An 18859-nucleotide genomic window follows, 5' to 3' on the forward strand; every position below is an offset into this window, starting at 1 on the left:
AGTAGATTGTACTATGTAAATAAAAAGAGTTATTCGATAATTTTCAATTGTTAAACGATAAATATTTGACAGGATAATAAAATTGAAATTATTCTCTGAAAAAATAAAAAAAATTTTTGAAAAATCAATTTTAGAAAATTTATTTTTTAATTCTAATATTTACATTAATTTATTTACAACTTAAATATTTCTATTTAATTTTTTTTTTTTACATTTTTTTCAAATGTGCCACAACACTTTGAATATCAAATAATTGTGTTCGCAATTCTATCCATGTTTTTTCTTGAACATTTTGTAATTCACATAAACAATCGTATAATTTTTTATCATCTATTAATGCTTCGCCATGGGTTTTTAAAAATAAACCCAAATAAGCTTGAGCAAGTTCAAAATATTTTCGACTTTCTAATATATATTGAATCATTTTCATAAATTGAAACAATAAATCAACAGAACAATTTGGATTATGTGAGAGAGATTGAATTTCAAAATCAATTCCACTAGGACCCATGGACATTAATTTTTCAAATGCTGGCAAAAAATTATTATTTTCATTAGTTGATAATAGAAATTTACTAAATATTGTGAGATTTTGAAAATCTGAATGCATTTCAAGTTTGTTGTTGTCTTCAGATGTTGTAATATCGGAAAAGTCAAATTTCGGTGTCAATGATTGAATTGTTGGTAAAAAGAATGGTGCAGCTTCTGGTGCTTTTGGTGGTTCTTTGGGCTTATTTCTTTTTTTAATAATATCTAAATCAAGTAAATTTTTCCATCTCGATTGCGCTAGAGACGATAATGTTATTAATTCTTCGCTAATTTGCTCTGGCGATTTGTATTCTTCGTCCATTTCACTTTCAATGTCCATTACATTTTCTTCTGATTTCTCTTCTAATTCATCGACACCCGGCAGTGGAACAATTGGAACAGGAGCATCAGAATTAATTGCCTTTAATGATACGGGTGTGAAAATTGTACGATTGACCCATAAGAAAATTCCTAAATAATCAACGTGCACCGTTGCAAGATATTCGCCATTTGGAGAAAAATCTAAACTTATACACGCTTTTGGAACCTGAAATTGAAAAATATAATGTAAAAAAAGAAACAAAATTAAAAATTTAAAATAATTAATGATATTACCTGAAAAATATCGATTGCTTGAGACGATGGAATATCCCAAGTTCTTATTGTTGAATCACGTGACGATGTTACTAACCATCTTGCATCAGGACTAAAACTCACATCAGTTATAACACTTGTGTGCCCTTCAAATTGTCGAACTATTCTCTTTGAATTAAAATCAACAATAATAATAGAAAAATCTTGCAAAGCCACGGCAATAAGTGAACTCTCGTCGTGTTTTCGTAAAAATTCAACTGGATGATTTAATTCCAATTGTGCTAATGGTCCTGTAAAAATAATTAAATTTTTCTATTTTCTTTCTATTTAGATTAATATTTATTTTTGGGAAAAAAAAACTTACCCTTGAGAGGTTTAAATGGCCAAAATTTCATTAAACCATCTTTTCCCGCAGTAATGACAATTTGATTTAAATTATCAGATGTAACTCCCTTAATTGTTCCAATATGAGCAGTATTTTTTCCATAAGAAGCTCGATGAATTCCCGATTGAATATTAAATCTTTCAACACATCCATTATTATATCCAATAATAACAAAATTACCGCAATGCGTTAAATATACACACGTAGCACAAATACTGTGTTTATGTTTAAAATTTTCTGGCAATAATTTATGTTGTCCCATTTTAAGTTTATCATATGACCAAGTTGTTACAACACCTGTTTCATAATGAATAGCAGCAATATCGTCCCATTCTTTTTCTCTTGTTTTTTCCATTGAAAATTCAATAATATAGGGCATTATCAATGGATCTTCAACGGTTCTATGTTTTTTTTGTGATGATTTTCGATGATAAGAAGCTCTTCCTAAACTTTTGTTAAAAGTTTCAGTTATTGTTGAAAATATTCTTAATGATGAATCTTCACCGGCTGTTACAATATTATCACCATCATTACCATGAAAACGAAGAAATGTCGGTGGTTTTGCGAAACCTTCACGAATTCTCAATAATCTTGCACCACCGTCATCTTGATCGAAAATCCATAATTTTAAAGAATTATCAGGCGATGATGAAATAATTAACGGCTCATTGGGAAGACAATTTATTCCTGTAATTGCTCCAAAGTGAGCGTTTAAAATTTGACTTTCAACTTTCTTTGTATTTAAATTCCACAATACAATATGACCTGATAAACTTCCAGTTGCCATTATTTCATAACCATCACTTCGAAATGTAATACTTGTCACCAATCCCCAATCTTGTATTAATTCAAAAATACTTTCATCAACTTCTAAATTATGTAAAATAATCCTTCCATTTGCTAAACCAATTGCTGCTACATGAACAGCTGGAGCTTGCTCTAAAGCAGTTATCGCTGAATTCCATCCTTTAAATGTATAAATCATTTTAAGTGTTTTAATATTCCACAATTGCATTTGACCTTGTTCACTGGCAAATAAAATTTTGTTCATATAAGTGGCGGGATGTATCATTTTTGTTATTTTAAATACACTATTACTAAAATTCAATTCAACAATTGATTGCTCTGATTTAATGTCCCATACTTTAACATTACTGTCATCATCAACTGATAATAAATGTGGACCAAAGGGAAGTAAATTATGAACATTAGATTCATGTCCTTTATATTTATGGACCAATTCATTTCCACGCCGCCAAGCAAATATTTCATTTTCACATGATGTATAAATGTGAAAAGTATCAGCAGCCATACATGTTATATCACCAGGATGAATACCCGAAACACTTAATAATGTAAAATGTGTAAATCCATATGTATGAAATGATTTTCCCACACAAGTGACTATTAAATTTTCTTTTCTATTTTGTATATATCTTGTCACGTGTGGAACTTCATTACTCACATAACCTAAAGCACGATTACGACAGAATATTTTGCTTTGAGACATTTTTATCAATTAGAAATCTTTGATTTTATTTATATAATTGAAATTAAATCACTTTTTTCTTGAATACATGCAGTTTTTTAAGTTAAAAACAATAAAAATATAAACAATTTAGAAGCGAATTTAAAAACACACGTGGGAACAAGAATAACATTAATATACCAAGGAGTATGGAACATAGAAGATAAACATAGTTTACTCACAGTTATTTTTGACTGCCACCTCGTGGTGTATTTGCGAACTAACGTGTTTGAATATAGTCCAACTCAGTTTAAACTATGTCTATCTCTTTCTTACACGTTGTTTTTTTAAAAATAAAAATAACTGTAAAAAAAAATAAAATAACAATAAACTTGTGACATATTTTTAATTTCTTCTCATTTTTCTATATTTTTTACAGCAAAATTATTTTACAAAAAAAGAGTTTTCTAACTTCTATTACGCATACGCCTTAAGGATTGAAATTTTGAGTTTGAGTTTCACACCCCTGTTATCGTTTCCGGTTTCCGGTAGTGGTTCCCGGTTTTTTACATTTAAATGGCGTCTCCGCATTGTGGTTTTTTTTTTTTTTTAAAGTGGAAAATTAATGACATAATTAAGAGAAATATATGGGAATAAATATAATTTCAGTGTATAATTATAAACAGAAGGCTTTCTAGTAATTTTGCAGATGAGAAGAAGATAAAAACATTTTCAGGTAGGTAATATTTTTAATAGATATATATCTTCACCGTAAGAATTCGTTATTTTGTTCTTGAAATTCTTTATGAATTAGGTTAAAAATTAATTTAAAATCTAAAGATTAAATTGAAATAAATATATCTAATTAGTAAATAAAATTTGTGTTCTGAAAGAATTGACTTCATTTAGGTTAGGTTAGAAAATTTTTTCGTAATTCAATAATAATTATATATATATGTAAAATTGGTTTATATATATATCTTTGATAAGAAAATGTCTTAACGAACTATATATATATAGTGAATTTCTTATTCCTTGCGGACGAGTGACAGGTTTTCCTTTTTTATAACAGTTTTCTTAATAAAAATAAAAATGTTAATAGACTTTAAATGATAACTGGTATATATTAAAATCACATATTTCTGGTTTTTTTTTTTTTTGCAGAAAACAAATATTTTCCACGATGTATTTGTGCTGCTGTTTTATTTTTCCATAATACATGTTACCCAAGGGGCATAAACGTTAGTCAAGTATTTATGTAAATAAGAAGCTTTGGGATCTAATCCTCGTAAGTATATTTTTATCTGCTACTGTGCATTATTGTCAAATAAATATCTGATAATAAGAGGCATAACATTCGTAATATTCTACGATCATTCAATATTTTGTTTTTAATATATATCTTATTATTTTACTTATTTTATAAAATCGTATTGTTTTATTCATTTGTATATTCATTTTTTAATATTAATTAACAAAATTTTATTTAATCTACAATTTATATCTCTAAATTTAAAATTCTAGGTTATGAATTATTTTTTCAAATTAGTTTTTAATATTTAAATTGTATTAGTGTCATATATTATAAAAAGAGAGAATATTTGTGTAAAATGAAAGAAATTCATTTCTCCTTCTAATGATTCAAAATTTAGATTAATGATGAAACTATATTATTTCGTATATAGTTTATATTTATCATATTTTTTTAAATTTAAATAATTCAATTTTTCAAGTTGCTTCTGAAAAATTTGAACAATTATATACATTTTTTCAAAAAAAAATATTTCAAAATCTTTTTAAAGATCTGTAAAAAAAAAAGAAGACAAAAATTGTCAAAAAATTGAATTCATAAGATAAATCATCAACAATTTAGAATCAATTTATGTGTCAATCTAATGTCTAATCTTTTTTGACTAAATACCCAATTTTTCTTTAAGGAAATAAATTAAATTCCTCTCATGCAGCCGATGTACTTTATAACGTATCTTAATATACGTTTCATAACTTTCGAATCTTATTAACATGAACTTAGAAACATGTTATCAATTTTATCATCTTTTTTTTTTCAACAATTTTCTTGGTCATTTTATTCGAAATTTTCTACATCCCACACACACACACACGTAATGTTACAAAATGTTCCAGAAAAAGAAATTTAAACAATTTTTCTGTGGAAAAAATTGTGCAATTTCAAGTATATGTATATATAATCAATTACAGGCTTTATATTTTTATTGTCACGCAATTCACTGTAATTTTCATCATAATTATCATTTACATAAAATTTCCGAGAATATTTTTGCTATTTTTTATGGAAAAGCCATGTAAATAATTTTAATTGTCAAATTTCCTAATTTTGATTTTTTATATCTAATTCATTTAATTTTTATGAAAAAAAAATCTCGTATCTACTTAAAAAATATAAAAACAGGTCTCGATGAAAAAATTTCATCTTTCTTTTAAAGATAAGACAAGAGCATCGATCAAAAAATTCAATTTTATCTTTTGAAAAAATAAATAAGAATCAATCAAAAATGCATCCCATTGAGATAAATGAATGAAAAAGAGAAATATCTTATATAATTAGTGACCAGAAGCTATAAAAAAAAATATATATATATGTAAATCTTTCTGTCGAAAGCTTAATTAATCTGAGTGTTGTCTTGTATTATTATATCGAAGACTCGCGCAGCGAACATCCCATTTTGGGATTGAGTGAATGGAAGTGAGTTTCGTAAGAGCGCGCGCATATACGAGAGGTAGTATAATCTTAAGTAATTTGAAATTTTTTCTTTTTTTTTTTTTTCCATCAACAACGGAGTGTGTTGAAGGTAATGCTGGTCACCAATAAAATAACAGTCGGCAGAAAAGATATTGCGCCAGGAACTCTTGACTGCCGCCTTGATGATTTTCACAACACTGTCTGGACCGACATGCTCGTGTCGCGTGGGCGACCGGAAACCGTTCCTTCCTACCGTCTTTGGCGTAGGTTCTCCAGTGTGTGATGTAGAAGACAAGAAGGGGTTATAGGAATATGCGGAGGAAGAGAAGAAGAAGAAGAAATCAGGAAAACAAGACGAAGAGGAACAAGGATATAGAAACATGACACAGAAAAAAAAAATAATTCCTCGACTTTGACATGAATATAGTACAATATCAATATATCCAAAAAAATCACAATTCATGGGGCAAAGGAGCCGAGGTCGACTAGAAGGAAAGGGCGAAAGCAGGCAATCCTTTTGACTTCATGAATGTATGTAGAAAGGTGATGACCTCGATCCTACGCGGCGCACGCCGTTCTCGCCTTCTCGTTCTGCTCTTACTGAACTGGCCTGCCCACGCTTGCCCTTCTGTCAATTATATTTACTATTTCATTCATACTGGACTGGTCCACAGTGCCCATTCAAGCGCGCGAGCCCATGGCCCAACGAGAGAAAACATATATTTATAAGAGAGAGAAAGAGAGAAATAGAAGTGTCTTATTTACATGGTTTATAATGTACACGCGCGAATATAAAAGGAGGGAGAGAGACTACTTTATATATATATATATATTATATCAGGGAAAAATAATTTGTCCCTGATGGAAAGTGCAAACTGGCATCGAGTCCATCTATGGTGATAGATACTTTGCAATCAATAATATTCATTTCCTGCGCGAAAAGAAAAGATCGATGACGTTATAATTAAGATGCTGATGAAATCTATATATTTACCAACAGTTTCACTGAAACACAATTTTTTTTCAGTATTAGGCAATTTTTGACAATTACGAAAATAATTATATTATAAATGATTTTTTTTTATTTTGTAAAAAAAAAAAAATTTCAAAAACGCACAATGAGATTTTTTCAATTGCAAAATTTTTTTTTATAGAATTCTAAAATCTCTTATTTATAATCGCGTATTCAAATACGACTTCATACAATATAAGATTATTTCTCCGTCTTCGATAAATTTCATTCGCATTAGAAAGTATTAAAGCTTTTTTTAAAATGTAATACCAAAGTTTCTTAATGCATATCAAAATTTAGCAAATTTTTTTGCAATTTAAAAAAAATTAATCTTTCCGGATGTAGAGTGATTAATTATTTATCATTGAGTTCTAATAAAAAATCCCCCCTCCAAAAAAAAAAAGCAGGAATTAAGATTAAAAAGTAATTGGAACCATTTTTAGAAAGCTGGTATGTTGTAATATTTATTTGAATGTCAAACGTCACTCCTCCGTGATAATTAAGAATCGCGTTAGTAAGTAGTTGAAAATGTCTCATTTGTGATGGGGGAACAGGTCCAGTTAATTAACTACACAGTCACGAATTTTGTCTCTTAATAAACGTTGGATTTTTAATCTGATATTTTTTTTTTTTTTTTTTTGAAGCTTCTTAGAATTATAATTGGAATATAGAATGACTATTCATATATCAAAACATTTAATTTGATTACAATTTAAATTTTTAATTTCAAATTCTGATTTCTTGGGATAAAATCCAAATCTATTGACTCAGCATCCCTTGGGGTTTTTTTTTTAAGAAAAAGATTAATTCTTTTTTGCAAAATGAAACTAATTTTCATTTAATGGAAAATTAGGTTTTTGAGTGGATTTCCTGATTTACGGAAATTTGACGAGATATTCACAATTTTTTTTTGGTTCCAGGGCGAATTGCCGTTGATCGCGTCTCCCCCGGAGAAGGACATTCGAATGTGGGAGGGATAGTTTCCGGTCGCCCACGCTTCATCCACGACAACCACTCGGCTTGTAACTTGCAGGGACGAGACTCTTTGCGAGACGGACTCGAGTGAATATGTCGTTCAATATATACGCAAGAAGTGAAACGTATGGTATGTACTTGCGGTATTCTCCATTCAAGTATATATATATATATATATAGGTATTCGTTTGCTTGCTTACTTATTACGAGCACTGCCCTTAATGAGCTCGAGCAAGCCACTGGCGATTAAAAATAGTAATGACGTCTGTCCTACTGCGATCGAAACCCCAGGTACCTGAGTATACACTTCACTCTTGTGGGACTATTTTATATATGTAAGACTCTCCACACATCAACGTTTGACGTGTATTAACTGTTGTTGCAAATCTCTTCATTTTTTTTTTTTTACCCCCCTCCACTTTCAATGAATATGTCAGCTTGAAAATGATCGATTTTCCCCTTAAGCATTCGTCGTGGAATATTTTAATAAATGGAAAACTTCAATAGTTATTGAAAATTTTTTTTTTTCAGGTAGCGAAAGTTTTATTTTCATTTATTAAATTTCTATTGTAATGGAATTTTTATTTAATCGAACATTTAAGTTAATTATTATCTAGTTAATTGAATTTTATTATATACGAAAATTTTGGGGACAAAGAATGACCCTCGAATTAAATTTTATCGGATACGGAATTTTTTGAAAAATATTGGAATAAAAATATTTAAAAATGGTAGAAAAATTATAATTTTTCAAATTTTCAATTCGAAATCTTGCTTTTAAAAATTTTCTCAATTTTTTGTAATCAAAAATTTCTTGAAATAAATTTTTATTAGCAGAGTGGCCATCGAACCTTGAAAACTGGGAGAACGCCTTGAAAAAATCGTGAATTTTTAATTCAGTATTTTTTTTTTAAATTTGTATTTTCTTTTAAATTGAAACTTCTGATTTCTAAATTTTTTATCTATCTCGAATTAAAAATTACACTGATAAAATCTTAATTTAAAAAACTGAAATTTTTTTTGGAATCAAAAAAAACGTGAAGAAGCCTCGTATTTTGTTCGCAAATTTTAGTGCTTGAAAACTGGGATAACGCCTTGAAAAAATCGTAAATTTCTAATTCAGAATTTTTTTTAATAAATTCGCATTTTCTGTTAAATTCAAACTTCTGATTTATAAATTTTTTATCTATCTCGAATTAAAAATTACACTGTCAAAATCTTAATTTAAAAAACTTGGAAAAAAATAACTGTGAAGAAGCCTTGAATTTTGTTCGCAAATTTTAGTGCTTGAAAACTGGGAGAACGCCTTGAAAAAATCGTGAATTTTTAATTCAGAATTTTTTTTAAAAAATTCGCATTTTCTTTTATAATTGAAACTTCTGATTTCTAAATTTTTTATCTATCTCGAATTAAAAATTACACTGATAAAATCTTAATTTAAAAAACTGAAATTTTTTTTGGAAAAAAAAACGTGAAGAAGTCTTGAATTTTGTTCGCAAATTTTAGTGCTTGAAAACTGGGAGAACGCCTTGAAAAAATCGTAAATTTCTAATTCAGAATTTTTTTTTAAAAATTCGCATTTTCTGTTAAATTCAAACTTCTGATTTCTAAATTTTTTATCTATCTCGAATTAAAAATTACACTGAAATAATCACAATTTAAAAAACTGAAATTTTTTTTGAAAAAAAAACGTGAAGAAACCTCGAATTTTGTTCGCAAATTGTAGTGCTAGGGGAAAAATTCTGGAAAATAAAATTTATGTGGCTGTATTTTTTCTAATTTGATTTTTTTTTTGTAGGATTTTCAAGAGGAACAAAAAAGGTCAGCAATTTTTGGATGGCAAACAAAAAAAAAGAAGAAGATTCATGAAAATTGGAAAAAAAAATGCTGAATCCCGCACTCTTGTGGCGCTAACGTACTCGCAGCATCCCCGTTTTTCATGGACCATAGATGCAAAATAGATGAGAGCGCGCGAATCGCGCCACACTGTTGAATATATATATATACCTATATCTAAAGACGCGGTTAATATGGGTAGGTAACTGAAGGAAGGTGGGTTGGGCCGCACCCTGTTTCTCAAGCATCCACCGAGGTGCACGTAAGTATATATATATATTCTTGGTCCACGTTTATATATATATATATATATATATATATATATATATAAATGCACTCGCACACATTGTGAAGAAGTTGCCGCCAACACAAGTGGTGCGTTTTCTGTCTCTGTATATATATATGTATATATATACAGGTATTATAATACTCACACTGGTGAACGCACGCGACGCGCGCGCTCAAGCCAGGAGATCGAGATGCGAGGTGAACGCCCCCCGCAATATCTTAAATCCGTATAAAGGTGTGAGTGTGTTGTTGTGTTTGTCTGTTGAGCGCAGGTGAGCACGTGTGTGACTGTAACATGTATCAAAACCTCGGCTCCAAGAGCCTCGCTCGTTTGAATCTTATATGTTTGTGTGCGTGTATATGCACTCAACTCGCGCAATACTCTTTGGGTCTAGGTGGTAGACCGGGCCTGTCCAGTTTTCCCGTGGGAACAATGCTCCATGGGATATATAATAACAATGGTCACGGGCGTGGGAGATGGTTCGATCTTTATTTACCACTTTTTTTTTTCCTCCTCTTCCCCCCTCTTTGATTTTATTTATTTCTCTGCTTTCTTTATATACTTCCTCCGATTTTTCGTATATATATATATCTTGCTACCACCTTTTTTTTCTTCTCCTTCGAAACCACCTGAAAATTAAATTTTTGATTCTCAATTCGATTTTTGATCTTCATTTTTAGAATTATTTCGCGATATCGCAAACTACTTGTATATCAGGAAGCTTGGATTCATTCTTGATACATAAATTCTTACTTCATTTATGTATGATAAATCAATGGCTGACAGCAGTTATGGAGAATGTCGTTTAGGCGACTATAAGAGCATTACTTCGGTTCGGAATTTTATTTTTTTGATTTTTCATATATATATATATATATTTATGATATGAATGGAAAATAGATTTTCATTGAAAATTTTACATCAGGGAAAAGTCTAGGAATTCTGATTGCGAAATATTAAAATAACAAATTATTATTTTAAAAAAAATTCTTTTCTTTCAATTTATTCAAATTTTATACGCTGAAAATATTTTTTTTGTAGTTAAAAAGTTTTTTTTTTTTTTTTTTTGAAAGCTCTCTTTCACTAAATAAAAATAAATAGAATGTAATAAAAAATGAAAATTTTTTATAGTGTATAAAAATGATAAAGATATCTTTCTATTTTAGAATCTGAAACGATGGGATGATGTCGAGATGAAGAAATTAAATTTGAGAGAATGGCGTATCCCACTTTAGGCGAGATGTAGATCTTGAACCTGAAATTATATGAACATGCTTTTTAGAAAACCCTTTTCGAAAATTAATAAACATGAGGATCCACTTTTTTGAATGCTGTTCGTTGACATTAATCTACATATTTGAGTGCAAGAAAATCAATAAGGTAAATTAAATATTGAAAGTATTTTATTAAGTATAAAAATTTTTATTATTATTTTTTTTAATTTAATTTTTTTTTTTTTCAAATCAAAAAATCCAATTAATTTTTCGACAATTTCATCTTGAAATTATTTTAATAATTTTTAACCCTATGACGCTATTTCTTTTTCATAATTTTTTTAATTTTTAAATATTTCATCTTTCGGGTCTAAAAATAAGAATACCAATTTAAGAAATCGATTTTTTATTTTAATTTTTTTATGAAAGGTAATTAAGATGTTAGTTTGATAACTTGAGATTGTGAATTTACTGCACTTTCTAAACGTATTTGGCTTAACATCCAATTTTATCAAATTAGAACGTTATTTATAAAAGAAGACTATAAAAAGATTTAGATTATATATACTATAATTGCGAAAGGGTTAAAAAGTAATTAAAATAAAATATCTTAGAGTTTTACCCAATTTTTTTGCACTTAATTAAACAATGCAAATATATTAATTAATATTTAAGTTAATTAAGAAATTTTTTGAAAAATTCAGATAATTTGATTAGAAGTTTAGATAATTAAATTTATATTTTAAATACATCAGCCAAAATAGTTGGTTAAATAATAATGATGTAATATGATTTTTTTTTTTTTTAATCGCACTGAGAAAGTAATAATAATAAATTACGTTAAAAATTAAAATTATTTACTCGACGATTGCTATAAATTTAATTTGACAGTAATTTAACGTTTTCGTCTTAAACGTTAATAAAAACTAAAAACGAATAAAAATGAAATTAAAAACGACAATATAAAAAAAAATAAATAAAGATTAAAGAAAATAAAACGAAAAATTTAGACATCACGCAACTATATGTTTTTTCAAAAAAAAAACAGGTTTAAATACGCGGAGAAAATAAAATCGTTTAATTTAGCTTTTCTGTCATTTATAGAATCGTATAAAAGTATTAAAAATGATATATTTCGAAAATAACATTTTTATATAGTTTTTTTTTTTTATGATGATCTTAGTCACATTATATAAGTTACTGTTAAGGTTCATTGAAGAACCAATAGATAGGATCATTTACGAGGCTCTATCCTTTAAGAAACTTTCAAGGCATTATGAAACTTTAATGATCCTTAATGATCTTTATTCACATTTATCGAACCCATTATTAACTTTTATCAAATTTAACAATGAGTTTTACAGGCAGAAAAAAATGTTAATTCAAATTAATTGGCTTTGGAGGAGACTGTTTTGTATTTTATTTTTTATTCTTCATATTTATTATTATTATTATTCTTTTAAGTTTCCTTTGACGTTCAAATATATATGTAAAAACATTTATCGTTTGATTTTGAAAAAAAGAAGATTGGTTTTTGAAAATTTTGTGACATACACTTAATCCGATTGAATATAATTTACGTCAATTATAATCTTAATCGAACTATTACCCCGTGTTATATTTTATCATTCCGCAGCATTTATTTAATCTTACAAAGTGGAAGCTGCGAAGGAGAAGGAATTTAAAGAAGAAGAAATATCTTCTGAGAGGAAGGGACTCTTTTCCCCTTTAATGCTTAAGATATAGCCGGAAAGATATCCGAGTCCAACGACCTTCCCAACCGTCAACCCTCGTAACATCGAAAAGGTTCGATCACACCTTGATACAACAACGTTATTTATTACGTTCAGACCGTTAAAATCCAAGTACGATCTGCGCCTATCTTAATATATATATAGTCCTTCCCATGAGTCCCATAATTTTCTACATTTTTTTCTTTCTCCTTCTGCGGGTGTCGCTTTTATTTCGCGCGCAAAGAAGAATCGAGCATAAATAATCCCCGTGCAAACTTCTTCAACACAAATTTCATTCTTGAAAAAAAAAAAAAAAAAAAAAAAAAAAACATTTTTAATGCATACACAACTTTAATTCCTTCGGGTGAGAAGAAACAACTTGTATATTAAGCCATGCTCGAATCATTTGGACCGGTTCGTGAAACACAAAGTGTTAACTGTCCTTAATTGAGGAACCCCGAAGCTCGACATTGATATTTTTTTTATTATTTTATTTCCTCGTGTTTTATTCGCTTTCTCATTTACAATTCGGATTTATTAAATTAACATTTTCGTCAAACAATTCTGTTTATTGTTTTTTCAAAGGAAACTTAAAAGAAAAAAATATCTTGGAAATTTTAAATATAAAGAAAATTAATGAAATTTCTTCGACAGGATCGAAAGATAAATTCTTCTGATTAATTAAAATATTTTCAAAAAATAATATTCAGTATTCAGTCATTAGGAAAATTTGGTGATTGATGCACGCACAACATCTATATATATAGTTAAAACGTTTAGAAGATTTTATTCTTGAATAATTCTGATTTAGGTCATCTTTATTAAATTGGATCGTTTGAAATGTCAAATTTTGATTTCCAATTAAGCTGAGATATAATTTTTTTTTTTTTTCTATAAAGTCAAATTTTTGACTTTGTATCATTTATATACATATATAATATGAAAAGATTAAAATAATTTGGCCTCTCAATAACGACTTCAAGGTTATCGTCACTAGAGTACCATAATCCGTCTCCATAGATTATCATCGCATAGGAATAGTTGCGACACCCAATGGTCTATCGTTATAACCAATAAGACTTTCACCATGGCGTGTCGTGTTCATTCATAAATCGATTGTGCCCGACTATAGCTATATGTCGTTTGAGTGTTTCGAGGCATGTTAAAACGTTTAAAAGCGCGGGCGTCACGTCGTAATCCGCATTGCTCATTCTTTTTTTTTTTTTTTTTCTTTTTCTCTATTCAAATTCCTCTCGCACTACAATCGGATATATAATTGAATTTTTGATTTAAAAAGAATATAATCCCTTTTTAAAATTTTTAAATACTTTTCACTAATTTAATATAAAAAAATAATTAATGAAGATAAAATTTTCCTTAATTTCCTAAACTTCAAGTTATCTAATTTAATAATATACTTTCAATGGAGAAACTAAAGAGGATATATATATAATTATATGAATGAAAATGTTGAAAGTTGTAAAATATAAAAATTTTCTTCGTGCGGTGTTTATTATGAAAATTATTCATTTTTTTTTTTTTCACTTATAATTCGATTCTTGAAGAATTATATAAAAGCATTAATGAATAACATTACACCACATGCGGCTTTATTGAGCTTATAATAAAGTAGACATGGGGGGATTGTCAATGAACGAAGGAGAGAGAGAGAGAGAGAGACCCTTGATAAAAATTATATACTCGTATCTACAATTTTACACATGAGCTTGGACTTAATGCGCATTCCAGCAAGCAAGTCTTGGGGACGATTATGCTGCACGTCCGTCGGCTTAAAGATGACAGTAGTAAGTAGTAATGACCAGCAAGTGGTTTTATCGGCCGATTACATCGCTCATCTCGAAATAAAAACAAATCATTATATATACACACTAGATTCATTCATAATTTTTTATCATTATTCTCATCTCTCTCTCTCTCTCTCCATCTCTTGCAATTGTCGCAATAATTGATAAAATTGTATAATATATTTACCCTTAGCAACATTTGACATTTCCTAAAGGTCAATTTTTTTTTTTTATAAAAAATTCGATTAATTTAATTTATTTTCGCGAGTTCGGATAAAAAAAAATTAAAAATTTAAAAATTGAATTTTAAAAGAGGTTTAAAAATATTTAATATAGAAAATTGAAGATTTAATAAACTGAATTTTAATTTTTTGTAAACTAAGAAAATAGTGGATAATTGAAAATAATTTTTCAGATTCGTGAATGAGGATTATTTGCGGAACCGAATTATTATTAAAGTGGAAGTAGCTGACAAGCGTCATCATCATCATCATCATCGATGCGGGAGAGATATATTCTAAGGGTGCGTCTTTGATATACCATAGAGTCTGGAGTCTCGAGTTGTCGAGATGGAAAAGAAGAAAAGAGGTGTGGCAGACCTCTCTCGCATTGTCCGCCCGTATAGCGTTAAGTCTCTTGGTCTTGAGACTGGTCCACACGCAGCATCCGAATCTATCTGCATACACTATAGAGTTGGTGTGCCACACATAAGATTTAAAAAAAAAATGGTATAGGTAAGTACGCACATTGTTGTGTATTTTATGTGTATATATATATATATATATATATATGCACAAATACGCGCATAAAATCAACGAGACGCGCCAACGACCACAACATATACATATATATACACTCGGTCAAACCCGACCGGTATTCAAAGTCAGAAAGGCGACGCGCAACGACGAGAGGCGAGAGGAGAGGTAAATCCAAGTAGAGGGAGTAGGCACGAGCCTAACTGCAACCAGCATCCCACGCGCCTGGACCAACGCGTTTAGTATCCTTCTCTCCCCCTATCACCTCTTTCCCCTTCACCTCACAATTCTTCTCTCTCTTTCTCTCTCTCTCTTTCACTCAACTCTTTCAACTTCATGTATATTCCAAACTATTAGCTATATACTTTTGCTTCTTGATTCTTATTGCATATATATACGTGTGTCTATTTAATCCAATGAATATTTCACAAAAAAAAAATCGCGAAATTTTCATTATTTCGAAATTTGTAGAATCGAATTTTCGTACTGAAATTTTCTTTTTTCAGTATTTCGATTTTTTTTTCGATAATTGAAGCTTTTTTCTATTTTTGGGGAATTTCTTGCGTTAATAAATTAGGATTTAATCTTCATTATCGGAAATATTGAAAGTTTCATCCATATGCACCGAGAGAAAAGATATATTTGTCTTAGAGCCAAATAAATGTTTCAAATAATTTTTGAGTTAAATAAAAATTTTATTTGCCCTAATTTTTTTTTTTTTATTTAAAAAAGTTATTTTTTAAAAATATTTTTTGCGCTATTTAAATTTATTTTCTTCTTTATCAATAACGATTCATTCATCGTTCGAAATTCTTCTTTCATATATATATTATTTTGAAATTCATCTTTACTTATTTGAATTTACATTTTGAAGTACACCTCAACTATCATTCGCAGTGATTGAATTCTTCATATATCCCAGTCAAAAAAAAAAAAAAAAAAAAAAAAATGTAACTCCGAACGAGAATGAAACGGTTTAAAAACTGACAAGTTTAAATCGTTGAAAAACCGGTTTTCGAAAACGGTCGAGAAAACGTTTCTTCTCACCTCTGCATATATGTAAAGTCGAGTTAAAAAATAAATAAATGATTGAAAAGCTTTATTTTATATTAATTTTTTTTTAGTCATATTCACACTGACATGCAATGGTGAAATGAGCGTTTAGTCGACCGATTTCTGAAACCGGTTTTTGAGCGATATGAAGTTGTCAATTTTTGAACCGTTTTAATCCCCTACTTTTGATTTAGTGTGACGATAGATATTACATTTTTTTTTGTATATATGTTCTTGTCTCTCGCTTGTCTTTAATCTGGTTTCAGTTTTCATACATATATATATATCCGATCTTTACATACTTGGAAATCTATATATTGCGCTCAAGTCAAAAATTCGTTAACGTAACTTGTTTGCCTCGCCATTCATAAAGTTGCATCACGCACCTCGCTAACTCGCAATTGATAAATATTTTCAGTCATCATAATAATCGAATTTATAAATTATTAAATTGATTTTTTAAAAATGGAGATTTTTTTTAAAAAGAATTTTCTAAATCAGATTTTAATCTGTTCCATGGTTTTTGTTATTTTCTTATGGTTTATTAAATCCTATTTGTTATATATAACAAAATGTCAGTGAAGAAAAGTGATACAAGTGGAGCAAATGCAAATGGAAGTGAAGCTCAGTTTCCTGATGCGTTATTGCGTCTCGCACAACTTCTTTCCGCATTCCGCCACTCCTATCAATGAAGACTCACGGCTAGAATCAGACCATAGAGACACATCAATTTTGTTATATTATATTTTTCCCCAAGTTAGTTAATTCAAAACAAATTTTATTCTTCAAAAAAAAAAAAAAATTATAACAAATATCATCTGAAGAATAAAATTTTTCTTAATCTGTAATTTAAATGACACTTTTATTATATTTATGATCAGATTTAAGTATCTAAATATTATCTTAACAGGTTTTTATGTATTATTGAAATGTAGACAGTCATTATAGAAAATTCCAATCTTAAGAGGCGTAAAAAAGGGACCATCACACATTAGGTAATCTTAATTAAATGTAGTGACGGAATTTAGCCAGGCCAGTCATATTAAAAAAAAAGGAATACAAATAAAAAAAAAATGTTCGTTATAGAGAAAAAAAAATAGTGTCAACTAATGGCGCGCCCTAAAAGTCCATATTTCAGATTATGGTACTAGACAGGAGGACCTTGCTCCTTTAGAAATTATGATCATTTGTGGTCCCTTTTTGGACGCGTGGAGTGGATGCGTTTCGTGAAACAGGACCCTAGACGTAAATCAACCTGAATCAGTTCCCTTCTCACACGATTGCACACGCACGCGTGTATAAGATATAAATATACGCACTCTTCCTCTCTTATTTTCATGAAGAGAATCTCTCGATCGTTTTCTCTGGCATGCTCGAAACACGACAGGATTACGATTTCGATCGAGTCGCATCGCAGTGCTTGCTTCTCGTCTCTCTCTCTCTCTCTCCCTTTCAAGCAAAAAAAAAAAAATACAAACAAAAAAAAAAAGAATTCAGAGCCCAAGAGAGAGCTTGTCGGAGCGTGAAACGATAAAGAGGAGGAGGCGACGACTGAAAACGATATAATGAGCAGAACGAAATCGTATTAAGGCACGAGGAACGACCAGTCCGTTTTATCGAACCGGATGCTATCTTCTCCTCTCTGTCATTTGATCTTGCTTTCCATTCCTCTTTATTCTCTTTACTTGATCTTTTCGCATGACGCACTATATATATACACCAGACTCATATTCTTTTTGCGCGAGAGAAGGTGCGATCATTCGCCGCACTTAACAACACACGATTTGGAAAATTGAGCGTACCAAATTTTTGTAGACCACCCTCGAAGACAATTGATTCTTTCTTTCATTGCAGTGAGAAGCACGCGTGTGCGCATTGAATACACAAATTGTTCTTATGATCATGAATGGCAATAGCTCATCTCTTCCTTTGATCGTTTACAACCTTCTCAGGATGATCGACCATGGAATATCAATGAATAATCCCTCAAATCATATTGATTCCTGGAAAGGAAGAGCTATAAAATTTATTGCACACGTGATGTTTAAATTATTTCAAATTCATTCAATCATTGAGAACAAGAACTTGTAAAAAAAGTATACCGCTAGATTTTCTCAAAATTTTCAAATTTACAATTTTGGAAAATTGTTTCTTGGAAAAAAATTTTAAAATAGTTATTTTGTAAAAATGTAACTCAATTTAAATTACTAAATTTAAAACTGCAAGGAAATAAATATTTTCGTAAATTCGAATCGCAGTATATATACGATTAAGTAAACGTGAATTAATTAATGGAGGACCGGAAGTAGAAATATTCATTCATAGTCAGGCCCACATAATTGTGAAAGAAACATATATACACTTTTCAATCCAAATACGGTTATGCGACATAGATCAGCAAACTACTTGGAATAAAAACCAGTTATGCATATAAGAACATTTTAACAACACATACCCTAACTTATATTAAGTTCGTCTGTTTTTTTTTTC

The 18859-nt window shown here is 29.3% G+C and overlaps 1 protein-coding gene and 1 long non-coding RNA gene across 2 annotated transcripts; one reads left to right on the forward strand and one right to left on the reverse strand.

Moving 5' to 3' along the window:
- Nucleotides 1–124: 124 nt before the first annotated feature.
- On the reverse strand, nt 125–3185 carry LOC127276640 (WD repeat-containing protein 36). Its single transcript, XM_051297220.1, has 3 exons — nt 1487–3185; nt 1144–1412; nt 125–1075 (listed from the first exon to the last, which is right to left on the reverse strand). Exons 1-3 carry the CDS (start codon nt 3015–3017, stop codon nt 209–211), a joined length of 2667 nt encoding a protein of 888 aa, XP_051153177.1. The 5' UTR covers nt 3018–3185; the 3' UTR covers nt 125–208.
- Nucleotides 3186–3546: 361 nt separating this feature from the next.
- On the forward strand, nt 3547–15280 carry LOC127276651 (uncharacterized). The gene is made up of 6 exons (XR_007842230.1): nt 3547–3711; nt 4140–4263; nt 7630–7814; nt 9483–9782; nt 10976–11189; nt 14977–15280. It is a non-coding gene; the product is annotated as an uncharacterized LOC127276651 (long non-coding RNA).
- The last annotated feature ends 3579 nt before the right edge of the window (nt 15281–18859 follow it).

This window comes from Leptopilina boulardi, unplaced genomic scaffold (assembly GCF_019393585.1).
Source record: "Leptopilina boulardi isolate dan_hultmark-lab unplaced genomic scaffold, ZJU_Lbou_2.1 LbouV2_150, whole genome shotgun sequence".
NCBI classification, from domain to species: Eukaryota; Metazoa; Arthropoda; class Insecta; order Hymenoptera; family Figitidae; genus Leptopilina; species Leptopilina boulardi.

Excerpts from the sequence above, each read along its gene's own strand:
- LOC127276640 (XM_051297220.1), bottom strand. The coding sequence starts at position 3,017 with ATGTCTCAAAGCAAAATATTCTGTCGTAATCGTGCTTTAGGTTATGTG. Across the intron at positions 1,413-1,486 it reads GCCATTTAAACCTCTCAAGG|GACCATTAGCACAATTGGAA; the intron begins GTAAGTTTTTTT and ends TTATTTTTACAG. Across the intron at positions 1,076-1,143 it reads AAGCAATCGATATTTTTCAG|GTTCCAAAAGCGTGTATAAG; the intron begins GTAATATCATTA and ends TTTCAATTTCAG.